The sequence below is a fragment of the Thamnophis sirtalis genome, unplaced genomic scaffold (assembly GCF_051295495.1).
Source record: "Thamnophis sirtalis isolate CommonGarterSnake01/CBP01778 unplaced genomic scaffold, rThaSir2_p1.2 scaffold_1, whole genome shotgun sequence".
NCBI lineage: Eukaryota > Metazoa > Chordata > Lepidosauria > Squamata > Natricidae > Thamnophis > Thamnophis sirtalis.
Window position 1 is genome coordinate 31746626 of NW_028261381.1, and position 14295 is coordinate 31760920.

General features: G+C 40.3%; 1 protein-coding gene across 1 annotated transcript in view; it reads right to left on the reverse strand.

Moving 5' to 3' along the window:
• UPP2 (uridine phosphorylase 2) overlaps positions 1-14295 on the reverse strand; it is a 46437-nt gene that overhangs the window by 26548 nt on the left and 5594 nt on the right. The window contains exons 2-3 of the mRNA XM_087710289.1: positions 7714-7831; positions 2663-2821 (exon numbers count right to left, since the gene is read on the reverse strand). Of these exons, the coding sequence (XP_087566415.1) occupies positions 2663-2821; positions 7714-7831 (277 nt within the window). The remainder of the gene's footprint in view (positions 1-2662; positions 2822-7713; positions 7832-14295) is intronic.

Genomic DNA, 14295 nt, shown 5'->3' on the forward strand with positions numbered 1-14295 from the left:
CTTAGGATAGATAAGTGCAAGTAATTAGAAACAAGGTATAAGAAACAGGAAATGTACAATAAATGAAAGAACATAAAACTGTTCAGACTAAGGAAAAAAGTTTTTTTTGTAGTGCACTTTGCTACTTTCTTCAATGATCATCATGCAGTGTGTGTCATCCAAATCTCTACCATCCTAAAATCTATAACAGCTGTGAGAAGTTTTATATCCAAATATATTTTATTCTTTATACTGTTTCCATCTTCCCCTTAAAATATTTTACAGACTCCACAATGGTCTGAGAATCAGTGTCTCCACTAGATAATTAACAGTCAAACTGAAACTAAATGAATCAACTAACATTAGCAAACTTCCTCAAACAACTTACCAAGACCTCATCCACATGTCAAAGGATAAGGTTGACAAACACAGAATTAATTAAATTAGGTTTCCCAGAGGAACTGCATGTTCACAAGAATAAACACACACACACACACACACACACACCTCAAATGTCACCCTAGAATTAGCACATGACACTCTGGACAAGCTCCCCCTATAAACATTTACTGCTGTGCCCCATTTCTCTGCAACCTGCCCCTAAATGCAAACTGGTTACCTTTTAGGAATAGATATTTCTTCTTTCCTCACAGCTATCTAGATCTCATATTTATTTATTCTTGCACAGCCCTGGCTCAAGTTGGAACCCCAATTTATTCTTCCGACACAGGACTCTACAAATTCAGTTGCAACTCGGTGGATCAGGTCCACTGCATTTTATTTTTTTCCCTTTTGGTGGTGCTCAGGACAAGTCCATCTCCTTATGTTTCCTTTCCCCATACTCCATTGGTTGAATTGTGCTGTGTGTGAAATGCATGGAAAACTGGGCTTGTGTGAATCAACTGGATTTGTTCCAGGTGTAATTTTTGTTGGGTTCAAAGATGGCATAGTGCGACCTGAATTTCAAAGGCAAAAATATTCAAATAGGATCAAAATTCAATAGGGGAAAAAACCCATAATCCGTAGTCCATAATAGGGAAGCATCAAAACATCTACAGCTGCTTCCTTTATAAAAAAAAAAACCAGGATGGGGTGAAAATAGAAAGGGACTTTTAGTTCTTCCAGGGTTTTACTGCCATTTTTTGTTGAAAACATTATCCTTATAAAGGAATTCTCATTTTCTAAGGGAGAAATGGGAGGAAGGAGGAAAGGACAGCAGAACTATCTCCAAATTATCTAGCAAATATCCTCTGGAGAAGTGGTCTAGAAAAAATTACAAAAAAACATGTCCTACTTCAATTTAAAATGAAAACCTTTGAAAGCTGTTTTCAAAGGTTTTCATTTTAAATTGAAGTAGGAGATCTTCACTCCTCTGCTTTTACTGTCATGTGACAATCACATGACTTACCTCTATGAGCCCTGGTGGTGCAGTGGTTAGAATGTAGTATTGCAGGCTAATTCTGCTGACTGCTAGCAGTTCAGCAGTTCGAGTCTCCCCGACTGAAGGCTGACTCAACCTTCCATCATTCTGAAGTTGGTAAAATGAGGACCCCGATTGTTGGGGACAATATGTTGGGTATGTAAACCTCTTAGAGAGGGCTGTAAAAGCATTGTGAAGCAGTGTATAAGTCTAAGTGCTATTGCTGTTGCTTTTATGCTGTATTACAACTGTTAGATCCGGTGAATGGATGAGACAGACTCAGGCTTCAGTGACAAACAGCAGCTCTTTATTAGGCAACTATTTACAAATCCAGCACTGGTCTGTCAGACAGCTAGCCCTTTTATAGGGAGCTGTCAGACGGCTCAGCCAATCGGCTTTGAGTATTTTCCCATCGGAATGGAGGACCTTGGTGGAGCCTATTTCTTTACTGTCAATATGTAACAACAAGTTTGCTGCCTCTAAACTTTGAGGAGTTTTTTTGGGGGGGGGCTGGGAGGGAGGACAGGAAACTTGACATAAATGGTTGCCAAGTTTGACTTGTCTAAGGAAAGACCTTCTCATTGGCAAGTCTTAGCTTCTCCTGGATATGCCCCAATTATGCCAGGGATGTACCTGCCTGGCAATTCTCAATGAGGTATGAAAAGTGGTAAAACAGGCTGGGTTCAGTGAAATACAAACAGACCACAGAGAAAGAAGTCCCTATTATGTGTACAGTATGTAAAAAATCTCATCAACAGCCAAGGGCCAACACTGGGATTCATGCTCACTCTTATGGTCTTGAATAAAAAAGTAGTAGTTCATTCACATCTTTTCCACGCTTTGAATGGCCTATCTGCAGGCATGGGAGTTCAGGGCAGTTATCCCCAATGGTCCCACTTATAACCTTGCTGGAATGTGGAGTGGGGGAGGTATCTCCGTGGCTTCCTAATAAAAGCAATTTATTCAGCTTTCCAACTTTCTGCTTTAGCCCCTTAAGGGATGATCTGAGATTATACAACATGGCCCTAGGCACTCTTGCTGACATGCAAGTGAGGGAGAAAGAGTGGAAAGTGGAAAGGATTGAAGGAGAAATGATGCTTGTCGGTTAAACCAAGGCCAGAAAAGACGATCCTTGAGCTCCAGCATTGATCTTATCTGGTTCTTCCTCTGACATACATTAAAGAACAACAAGTATTCTGGAATGGTCTGATATACTGTTTACTATTAAGAGGAGTTCCCCAGATTCCCCCATAAGGTACTTACACTGATGGAGAGCACTGGGCCCACCTTATACATGGAATAACGATCGGTCTCAGCACAAATATCTTTCAAGTCGTCGTCTTCTCTTTTGCGTCCAAGTTCTTTCTGCATGAACTGAGCAAAAGCTTTCATTCGGTTGGGGCTTCCTCCCACACAGACAAACTGCAAAAGGATGATAAGGGTATCAGCCATAGTAGGGGTCAGCAACCTTAAACACTCAAAGAGCCACAAAGGTCCTAACTGGAAGCCCCCATTCAATTCTGGAGCCAACCGGAAATCCGGTTTCCCCACCATAGAGTCTCCTCATAGCACGATGTCCTTTTTCCTCAACCTGTCCTAACGAAAGCCCTATCAATTGTGGAGCTAACCGGAAAATCCACCCCTTGCCATAGAGTCTTCTCCTGGAGGAGTCCCCCACCTCCCAAACTGGAAGCTCCACTCAAAATTGTGGTGCTGACTGTCGACAGGGAGCCGCAGCAGAGGGATGAAAGAGCCACATGCGGCTCCAGAACCACAGGTTGCTGAGCTGACCCATGAGCCACAGCAACAACAACTCTGCATTTACTGCTACTAAGCTGTCAGAATGGTTTTGTGCATTTTTTATATCGAAAAGGAGATCCAGATTCAAAGCATGAATTAAAAGATGGTCCTGGCCTGCTTGAGCCGTAATGGGGATACAAGAGGTCCTCATTGATCAGGATAATCCCATGGAATTTAGTCATTGTGCAATTTAAGAAGCAGAATATAACAACTTGGTTATATTTTTGTCATGATAGCAGAAAATTTAAATCATGGATGAGCAATTTGGGGGAGGGTGAGCATTCTTTATTTTCTAAAACAGTGTTTTTGGCTCAAGTACTGTCCCAAATGGCTGGTTTTACATTTTCAACCAGAGATTCAATGTACAGATTTTAAAACTAATTTAGTTTTTTTTAATCCATTATGTTTAGAAATAACTCAAAGCGGCAAATATACCTAATGCTCCTTCTTCCTCTTCTTTTCCCATAACCACAACCCCGTGAAGTGGGCTGGGCTGAAAGAGAGTGACTGGCTCAAGATCACCCAGCCGGTTTTGCTGCCTTTGGCAGGACTAGAACTCACAGTCTCCTTTTTTTTCTAGCCTGGTGCCCTCACCACTAGGCCAAACTGGCCAGGCAAAGTAATCATATAGCTAATCAATACAGTTCTGAATATTGTATACCAACTAGAGTTGCTTTTGTGAGACGGATAACCATATAAATGTGTTTAATAAATAATAAATACATTTTATAACTGAGTTTCTGCAATGTAATCATTAAAGCATTGTGGAGCACTGCCAAAACAGGTCTGGGAAACAATGGGTCATTAGGTAGCTGCCCAGACTGTGTTCCACTGAACTTTGCTATAAGAAATGCACAATTTCTGTGGAAAGGGACCCTTCTATATGCTTCACTGGTTGCGAGGGTCCAGTAATCTAATACCCATGACATAAATAAAATTGAAATGTTTCCTCTCCTGCAGGAATATCCAATGAAGTGAAACAGGAATGGGGATGGTGTTATGTCCTGCATATTATTTGATTCAGTAAAAGAGGGTGGAGGGAGAAGAAAGAAAAGAGATGCAGGGCTACAGTTTTAGACCTCACCTATATATATCTCCTTCTACATGGACTTACATTGTACCTGGAATTCTGCCCACATTTTGGAGGGACGGGTGGCACATCCACCAAAAATGCATCTGGATTTCACATCTTATGTGCAATGTCTGCATTTTAGATCTGAATTTTGTCCCGGGTCCAAATGCCTAATTTGCAGCGACTGTAATTTTCAGATGAAAATAAACCCAGCAAAATAAGCAAGCATGGCACATAAACTGCTAGTAGTTATTTATGCTAGAAACAAAGTTGAACCAGATGCTGAATTGGTGTGTGGTCTGCTCTATTATTTCAAGAAGGGTGCAAAATTCTTTACGTGCAGTCAGAAATTGCAAGTATAATGGGTGTGGAATTCCAGGGGGAAAAATATATCAAAAATCACTTCTGAATTGAGAGGATAACTACTCAGCACATCTCTGTTTGCTGCCACACATAGCTATTGTGGTCTTAAATGACATTTGATCTAAATGGCTGACATTTCTATACAGTTTTGCACAACTTTATAGCAACAGCACTTAGATTTATATACCACTTCATAGTGCATTTACAGCCCTCTCTAAGGGTTTTACAGAGCCAGCCTATTGCCCCCAACAATCTGGGTCCTCATTTTATCCACCTCGGGAGGATGGAAGGCGGAGTCAACCTTGAGCCAGGTGCTCCACCGTGGCTCCTGCAACTCCTACAACTTTGTAGCTCCAGAAATATATACTGTAGGTTCAAATCCTATGCATTTCCTCAGGAGAAAATAAGCCCATCTCAGATTGTGCTCCAAATGTGTGATGAACTTCAAATAATCCATTTAAAATTTATCTGAAAACTTCCATTAAAATCAATGGGGATTTTAAATACTTAGCTTGAGTTCCACATATTTTCCAGAAATAAATTAAAGGAATTCATTGGGCTTTTTCTTACACAGCACAAATAAGGATTTCAGAAGAAGGGCCATTCTACTTTATTTAAAATAAGATTTACTGAAAGTTTTGCAGAGAACATAAAAATTAATGCAGGCTAATAAAGAGTAAAAGCAGTGTAGAAAGAAATAAAGAGGAAATAAAAAACAAGATTAGAGAAAAAGAATAAAAAGAAATAGAAAGCAGCAGCGTCCAATTTCATTTGCAGCAAATATAAGTGCTAATAAAAAATATCTCTTACTCTATAATTGCAAAAGAAAGTCAACACTTTGCTATTAAGCATTTTTTGTAATCATAAATGCCACAAATCATAAATGCATTTTTTCTGTTTTATGCAAAAACTCTTTACTGTAAGGGTTTTCCATTCAGTCGTAAGTGCTGTTTTTTCCTCTGATCAAAGAGTTAATTTAGCAGTCACTGAGGACCAAGGCAAATTTCCAACTGGGATTCAGTTGTTGGAGACCTTTGGATAACAGTCATATGCATGATGTTTCCTCAATTTAAAGGACTATTTAGGGAAAACACATCAGCTCTGCAAAATGCTTGTTAGTATTAAATTTATGCAATTAACATAATTTTATGCCATTGACATCAATTTGCATAGTTTGTGTTAGGGCAGTTGTCCAGATGGTTTTTAAAAACAATAGATATTTATTATTTTGTGTATATGGGGGAGGGGGAGTCTAAATACAAATTTAATCCATTATACCCAAAATTGCAGTTCAGAGAATTGAGATTAAACTGCAAAAGTTAAAAAAATTAGGGCTATCAGATTTGGGTCTCCATAAATCTGGATGTCTACAAGATGGCAGCAAAAACAGAATTTTGTGTATCTCTTTGCTGCATGTAGAGTATTTGCTCCAGATCTGTTAATCCTAGCAGAGACAGAGCCTGCACAGTGTGTAGGTTCAGTTCTTAACATATCTGGTTAAAAAGATTAGATAAAGAAGCAACCTATTATGATTAATAAAAATGTATTCTTTTATATTTTAGAATATCATTTCCTAAACTAGGTTCACTTTCATTAAACTAGGTCTAGTTTAATGAAAAGAAGGACATGATAGCAGTCTTCCGATATCTTACGGGCTGCCACAAAAAGGAGAGGGAGTCAAACTCTTCTCCAAAGCACCTGAGGGCAGGACAAGAAGCAATGGGTGGGAACTACCATATTTTTTGAAGTATAAGATGCACCAAGATTTTGAAGAGGCAAATTAAAAAAATAAAGTTTTTGCACTCTGCAGACCTCCCAAAAGTGGCCCATTTTTCGCGAAAACAGGTCCATTCCCCCCCCCCAAAAGGCATGCAAGCCTTTAGGAGGCTTGTAGAGTGCTCTTAGGAGGTGCGGGGGGGGGGGAATGAGCAAAAAACGAGCCATTTTTCACAAAAAGGCGCCTGTTTTTTGTCAAAAAAAGGGCATGCATAGCCTTTAGGAGGCTTATAGAGTGCTCCTGGGGGCTGGGGAGGGCAGAAATGAGCAAACAAAATGGCCATTTTTTGCTCATTTCTGCCCTCCCCAGCTCCCAGGAGCATTCCGGAAGCCTCCTAAAGGCTATGCATGGCCATTTTGGTGGAGGGGGCGAGGTTTCGGGAGGCAACAAATGCTGTATTCAGTGTATGACGCACCCAGATTTTCACCTCTTTTTTCAGGAAAAGGGTGCGTCTTATATTCTGAAAAATATGGTAATCAAGGAGAGAAGCAACTTAGAACTGAGGAGAAATTTCCTGCCAGTTAGAACAATTAATCAGTGGAACAACTTGCCTCCAGAAGTTGTGAATGCTCCAACACTGGAAGTTTTGAAGAAGATGTTGGATAACCATTTGTCTGAAGTGGTGTAGAGTTTCCTGCCTAAGCAGGAGGTTGGAGAAGAAGGCCTTCCAACTGTTATTCTGTTCTGTTCTGTTCTGTTCTGTTCTATTCTATTCTATTCTATTCTATTCTATTCTATTCTATTCTATTCTATTCAACACTCGTTATTTCTCTTGTTTGGGAATTCTGTTCCTCTTCTAATGTGAACAGTATCAGATTTGGAGTCCAGAGTCTGTTGCTGAAAGTTTTCCATGAGACCGAACACACTTCACAATACAGTTGGTGTTTGTTTATCTGAAAATATCTCCAAGCAGCTTTGGAAATGGCATCAACAGAAATCAGGCTCTTCTCCTTTAGCAAGAGAAATAGGAAATGATGCCACCCATGACTCAAATTCCACCATGTATTGTTTTGGAACTGGAGCCAGAGAAAGTACCCCAAGGAAGAATTTAGTCTATCAAACTGGCTTTGTTTTATCAATCCCCTTCCTTCATCAAGAAGAGGAGGGTAATAGCCCATAACTGTAGCTGCAGCATACTTTTTGAATCACTTTGCCGACTAGCACAGACTTTATTCGCTTAGGACCTTTAGCTCATCACGGAAAGTTGTCTGCAGCTTTTGGTAACAAAAGGAAAAAAGAAGAGCAGCAAGAGCAGAATGCAACATGTTTAGAAAAGTGGTCGCTGTGTTGTCTTGATATTACCTTTATGTCCCCAAACATGGCTGGCAGGTTGTGCGTTTTGGTTCCTAAATCTAAGTGGTAAAGGATGTCTTCCTCCATTAAATCCAAGTGAGGGTTCTTAACATAAACAGATCCATTCCTAGGAAAGAAACATAAAAAAGAGAAGAAGGAGGCTGTCAGTGACCGCGGAGAGGGGAAATTGCAAGGTAAAAGATGGCGAGCCAGGAATTCAGGCGAAGGTGTAGATTGCCTGTTTATTTATTAATAATATTGAGGTTGGCAAGAGAGAAAAAGAACTGGGGCCAAGCAGGCTTTTTTTTCCAGATGATCAGTTTTTAGTAAAGTAAACGTGTCATTATATTGCCCACTTGGTATGCTGATTGCAAACTCTTCCCTGGAGGTTGAAGTTCTCGGTCTGCAGCAATATATTTTATATTCAAGAAATGGCATCCCCTCCCACCCCCCACTCTTTCACTCAACTGGCATCTTGTATTTTGCCTTCTGAAATGACTTTGTGTGACTGTTAAAAGACACATTCCTTATGGTTTGTGAAATCATTAATAATGTTCACATTGTCATTTAGTTCTGTGATCTTCTTTATTCTTTCGTCTTCACAATATCACCAGTGGTTGAATTCTCTTGTAGTGCTCAGAAAGAACAGAATAGCTCCTGTGAGATCAAACCAAGCCTTTGTCTGTACTAAAGGGCCCCATAAGGCATAGACTGCTGGTGTAAAGGACACTCAACCACTCCATATATAAGCAGCCTCATACTCACATTGTGTTTCTCACATCCTCTCAATCGAAGACCTCATAAACCTGTGATGGCAAACCTATGGCACGTGTGCCACAGGTGGCACACAGAGCCATATTTGCCGGCACATGAACTGTTAGCTCCGGGGCGATTTTCGGCCTTCCAGAGGGCTGGGTGAGGCCATTTTTGCCCTCCCCAGGCTTCAGGAAAGCCTCTGGAGCCTGGGGAGGGAACCCCCCCTGCAGTGGGATCATTCACGCATGCGCTGGGGGTCACACGTGAATGTGCAAGAGGGCGGGGTACATTAAATTGTGGGTGTGGGCATGCCCGTGTAATAGCGCACATACAATTTTGCCACGCCTTTACAAAAAGGTTTGCCATCACTGTCATAAACAAAGCATGAAGGTGCCAGCCTTCTTCAGGTGCTGACCACCAGCAGCTATGATTTAGGGTATGCTGTCTCTCATCACTGCTATTTGCTATTTGCACTGCTATTTGCTGTTTTTTTTATTGTTCCATTCCTGCCAGGTATTTTTGGAAACTCAATCTATTTGGGGGGAGGGGAGGTAAAAATTCCTTGTTAAGCTAGGTTCTTGATGGTTACATGAACACATCCCTATATTTTTAGAATAAGAATATAGAAGTGTTTTCCCTTCTTCCAGAATTTGTTTCCCATTTTCTTAATCCAGTTTACTGTGGGATTCCTAGTGATGAATTATCCAAGTACTAATCAGGTCTGGTTTTATTTAGGTTTTTTTTTTAATATTACCCAAGTACCACCGCATTTTATCATCTGGAATTACCCCTAAGATACATGGGCTCCCATTTTACTGGCTAGCACTAGCAATGATACCTAGACTTGTATACCACTTCACAGTGCTTTCCAGCCCTCTCTAAGCGGTTTTACAGAGTCAGCCTATTGCCCCCAATAATCTGGGTCCCATTTTACCCACCTTGGAAGGATGGAAGGCTGAGTCAACCTTGAACCCTGTCAGAATTGAACTTAGATGTTTCCGAGCTGATGCTGAACAGCCTATCTTAGAGCTACATTAATTAAATTATCCTTTAAGCTATTCAAAAGATGACAAATTGCATTTTTAGGAATATAGTTTAGCCTCACATTAAACTCCTTAATATTTCTTCTCTACATATCAGTGATGGGATTCAATTTTTTTACTACTGGTTCTGTGGGCGTGGCTTGGTGGGCATGGCTTGACGGGCTTGGCAGGGGGAGGATACTGAAAGTTCCCCATTTCCTCCTGATCAGGGAGGCAGAGAATAGATGGAGGTGGGGTCAGTCAGAGGTGGGATTTACCGGTTTTCCGAACTACTCAAAATTTCCGCTACGGGTTCTCCAGAACTGGTCAGAACCTGCTGAATACCACCTCTGCTACATACTGTATGTAATGATTTGAAATAATGCTATAACTGGACATAATGAGATCCTTAAAAATTCTTCAAATTTCTTGTAAGCACACACATGCACACACACCACATAAACACTTCCATCCCTTTTTAATAAGTCTTCCAGAGGTCTACTAAAATATGAGGCAGTATTTTCTGATTAAATTCATTTTTTTTGTCATAGGAAGCCATATTGAAGAAAAATAAAAGGGAATGCTTAGTTTAATGAGGAGACAAATGGAAGACAGAAGGATTATTCCTTCTGTAGAGAGAAAGCCAACAAAGGTTTAAAATAAAAAAGAAATTGCTCAAGAGTCAGAAGCAATAAGACAAAGGAAAAATAAAGACAAAACATATCTAAAAGACTAAGATACAACAACATAACTAAGGGATAAGAAATAAAGGCAGAATTCATGCGCCTAGAGACCCATGAACAATTCTATCACTTTTTAGCTTCTTATTGTTAGTTACTATATATTCTAATTCTTTTATTTTGATTTTGTAAGCTGCCCAGAGCCCAGTAAGGTTCAGAGGGTCAAATAAATTTCATAAATAAAAAATAAATGAGGTCCCCCCCCCTCATCCTGTGTTCCCAGCTGACATGCCTGCTAGCACTCAAGGCTAGGAGAGTCAAAGAGGTTATGAGCAGCCAGCTTGATCTGGATCAGAACCAAGAGAGTGCAAATCCACCAGATGTGACATTTGTTTGAAGGTCGGATGTGACCGAGCATCCTTGCCAAGGAAGGACTTTAATTGTGTTATTAGGTATTAAACTTATATACAATCTTATTGAAGGCACTTCACGGTCAGTGTGGAAGATTCAAAATTTTTAACTATCAGTTCTGTGGGCGTAGCATGACTTGGTCGGTGTGGCAGGTGAAGGATACTGCAAAATGCCCATTCCCACCCTACTCCAGGGGGAGGATACCCTAAAATCTCAATTTCCACCCCACCCCACTAACCTGCTTTCCAGCTCCGTTCTCCTATGCAGGGCAACAGAAGAAGACCCAGCCAATCAGCTGAGAGACCGATCAGCTGGGACTCGGGAGGCAGTGCATAGATGGGGGCAGGGCCACCCAGAAGTGGTATTTGCCGGTTCTCCGAACTACTCAAAATTTCCGCTAGCAGTTCAACAGAACTGGCTGAATACCACCTCTGGCTTCACCCCTTTACAAATACTGTTTAGGATGAATGATTGAGACATTGAACAAGCCTCTGGACACTGAGGTCCCGGGACCTTGAATTCAATATTTTTCTAATCTAGTACTGTACAAACTAATTCTTATAGGTGTAGAATTGTATAGCTGTTGTTTTAATCATTGTAATAAAGCAAACTACCATTTTATTTTGATCTGAAAGCAAGAGAGGTGTATGGTCTGTTCATATGTAGTAGAAGGGTCTTGGGGCTTACTGGTTGGGAAGAGGTACCTCTTGGAGCCCTCTGCTGGGTGGAGGTTTTAATAGCAGGCTGAATGACATTAAATTCGTTAGGAGCTGGAAAAGATTCTACTTGGCAAATTGGGGAATTCAGCTCACAAATCCAAGACTGGCTCCAATATTATATCTGAGATTATGTAATTTCATGGAGACACCATTGAGATTTTTTTTTAAAGCTCATTAATTTGCATCCCTGAATAATTTCCCTTTTTTTCTAATGGCCATACTGCATGGAGGGCATCCAACAAAAATCTGAAGTGATGGATATTTCTTCAATAACACTACCTACTTGCAGACTTACCATTTTTAAACTTCTTATATTATAGCATTTATTATTGTCTTACGTCATTTTTCTTGGACACTAATATCTATAGCTGTGATGGTTAAAAGAGCCGAGGTGGCGCAGTGGTTAAATGCAGCACTGCAGGCTACTTCAGCTGACTGCAGTTCTGCAGTTTGGCTGTTCAAATCTCACCGGCTCAGGGTTGACTCAGCCTTCCATCCTTCCGAGGTGGGTAAAATGAGGACCCGGATTGTTGTTGGGGGCAATATGCTGACTCTGTAAACCGCTTAGAGAGGGCTGAAAGCCCTATGAAGCGGTATATAAGTCTAACTGCTATTGCTATTGCTATAACCTATGGCACATGTGGCAGAGGTGGCACACAGAATCCTCTCTGTGGGTATGCATGTCATCACCAGCTGATCTTTTGGGTTCTGTTTTACGCATGCACACTGACCAACTGCTCTCTTCCGGGTTCCATTGCGTGCATGGATGCTGAACAGCTGATCTTCATGTGAAGACCAGCTGGCCAGAGCACATGTGCATGCCAGAAACCAGAAGAGTAGCTGGCCGCCATGCGCATGCACACCAGCCAGCTGCTCTCTTCCGGGTTTCGACACTCTGGTGCATGCATGCTCCAGTGTCAGCTCTCGGTGCCAAAAAGGTTAACCATCACTGATCTATAGCATTCCTTTCAATTCCATCCTTTAACAAATCATTATCCTTCCCGTACAAATCTCTCTTTCTAGGATTCTGTTTCATCTCACATCACTTGAAATGTTTTTTCCATGTCCTGGCTTCTGCAAAGGGAAAAAATATCCATGTAATTGGTAAGCAAAGTACAGGTATGAAGTGGGTACTTGTGGTGAGGCTTGCAAGAATGTCAGGGAAGCTGACAAAAAATGAACCAGAGGCCTGGCTAGGAATAGTAATAGCAACAGCACTTAGACTTATAAACCATCCCATAGTGTTTCATAGCCCTCTCTGAGCCATTTAAAGAGTCAGCATATTGCCCCCAACAATCTGGGTCCTCATTTTACCAACCTCGGAAGGATTGAAGGCTGAGTCAACCTTTAACCGGTCAGGATCGAACTCCTGGCAATTGGAATGCAAAGTTAGGCTATAATACTGCATTTTAACTACTGTGCCATCATGGCTTATAATATCCCAAAATCAAAATGAAGCAGGAATCAAGAACAGGGAATCACAAAGTCAGATGCCAAAGCAATGGAACATGGTCCCTGCACAGTTTACATCTACATTAAGGTGACCAGATTTTCAGATTGGAAAAGAGGGACGCCCTTGACCGGGGGGGGGGGGGGGGGCTTGATTAAAAAAAAATTTTTTTGTCAAAAGGTCACCCCAGGACACTGAAACCAGCATAAATACGAATCTGTTGCCAAACAAAATTTTGATCACGTGACCATGAGGATGCTGCAACGGTCGCTAAGTGTGAAAAATGGTCGCAATGGTTGCTAAGTGTGAAAAATGGTCATCAGTCACTTTTTTCAATGCCATTGTAACTTTGGTCACTAAATGTTTTCCCCCTCCTCGAGACTCCTCACTTAGCGACCATCAGAAATACGAATCTGTTGCCAAACATCAACATTTTGATCGCGTAACCATGAGGATGCCACAACGGTCGCTAAGTGTGAAAATGGTCGCTAAGTGTGAAAAATGGTCATCAGTCACTTTTTTCAATGCCATTGTATCTTCCTGATTATTAAAAGTGCAAATTCACTCAGTGTCAATCATGACTCCTGAGTCCATTTCAAAGTATTGTGCATAGAAATTTTTAAAATGGCTTGTTTCAATTTATTTTGGATAGAATCTTTTTTTAAATAGTCTAAGACAATTTAAAAAAAGAATCAACACAGAATACCACTATTTTAAAAAATCATATGCACAATAAATAAAATATTATTTTAAAATACATTGAGCCTATACTCCTTACAGTAAATGACTCATCTGGAAACAAGCCAATAGCATTTTTTGTGCTTTCAAATTTACAGATTTTCCAAAATCAGCTTAAAGTCCAAATATTTAAAGACCACCCCCCTCAAAGCTATCTTACCAGAGCTTTAAATATCTTCTGGGGAGGCCCTGCTAGTAATCCCATTCATGACAAAGGTAGGGCTTTCTAGTTGGTAACATCTTAATTTGAGGCTTGATTGGAACATTATACAGAAGTTATTGAAAGACAGTAAAATGGACATCAACAATCTCACACCCTGCTCAAAGTTGTGACAGCAAGTTTAAATTTTTGACCTTAACTATCAAGAAAAAAAACAATTTTAAAACTGGCATGTCAGTGACTTCTTAAAAGTCAGGATGCCTGGTCAAGATTAAATTGCAGGTAGATTTCTTATCACTTTCTAAAAAGAGAAAAATTCAGAACATAACAAATAAAAGGTTGTGAATTTCACAGATGAGACAGAAAACCACAAATGGGCAAATATGATCTAGAAAGGCATGACTCTCCCATATTATGGGAATCCCATAAGCCCTGCAGATGTTCATAATGAAATTATATTTAACTATTTGGGACAGAAAGACAACACAGACTATTTTTTTAAAAAAATTCACCAATATCACACCATAAGATTCTTTATCTTTTCTTTGCAACAATTCCTAATGGCACAAGAAATCTCCATCAATATCTATCCCCAAGAAGAAAACTCTTCTTTCACAGCAAAATAATGTAGAAAAATTACAAACAATAACTCTTT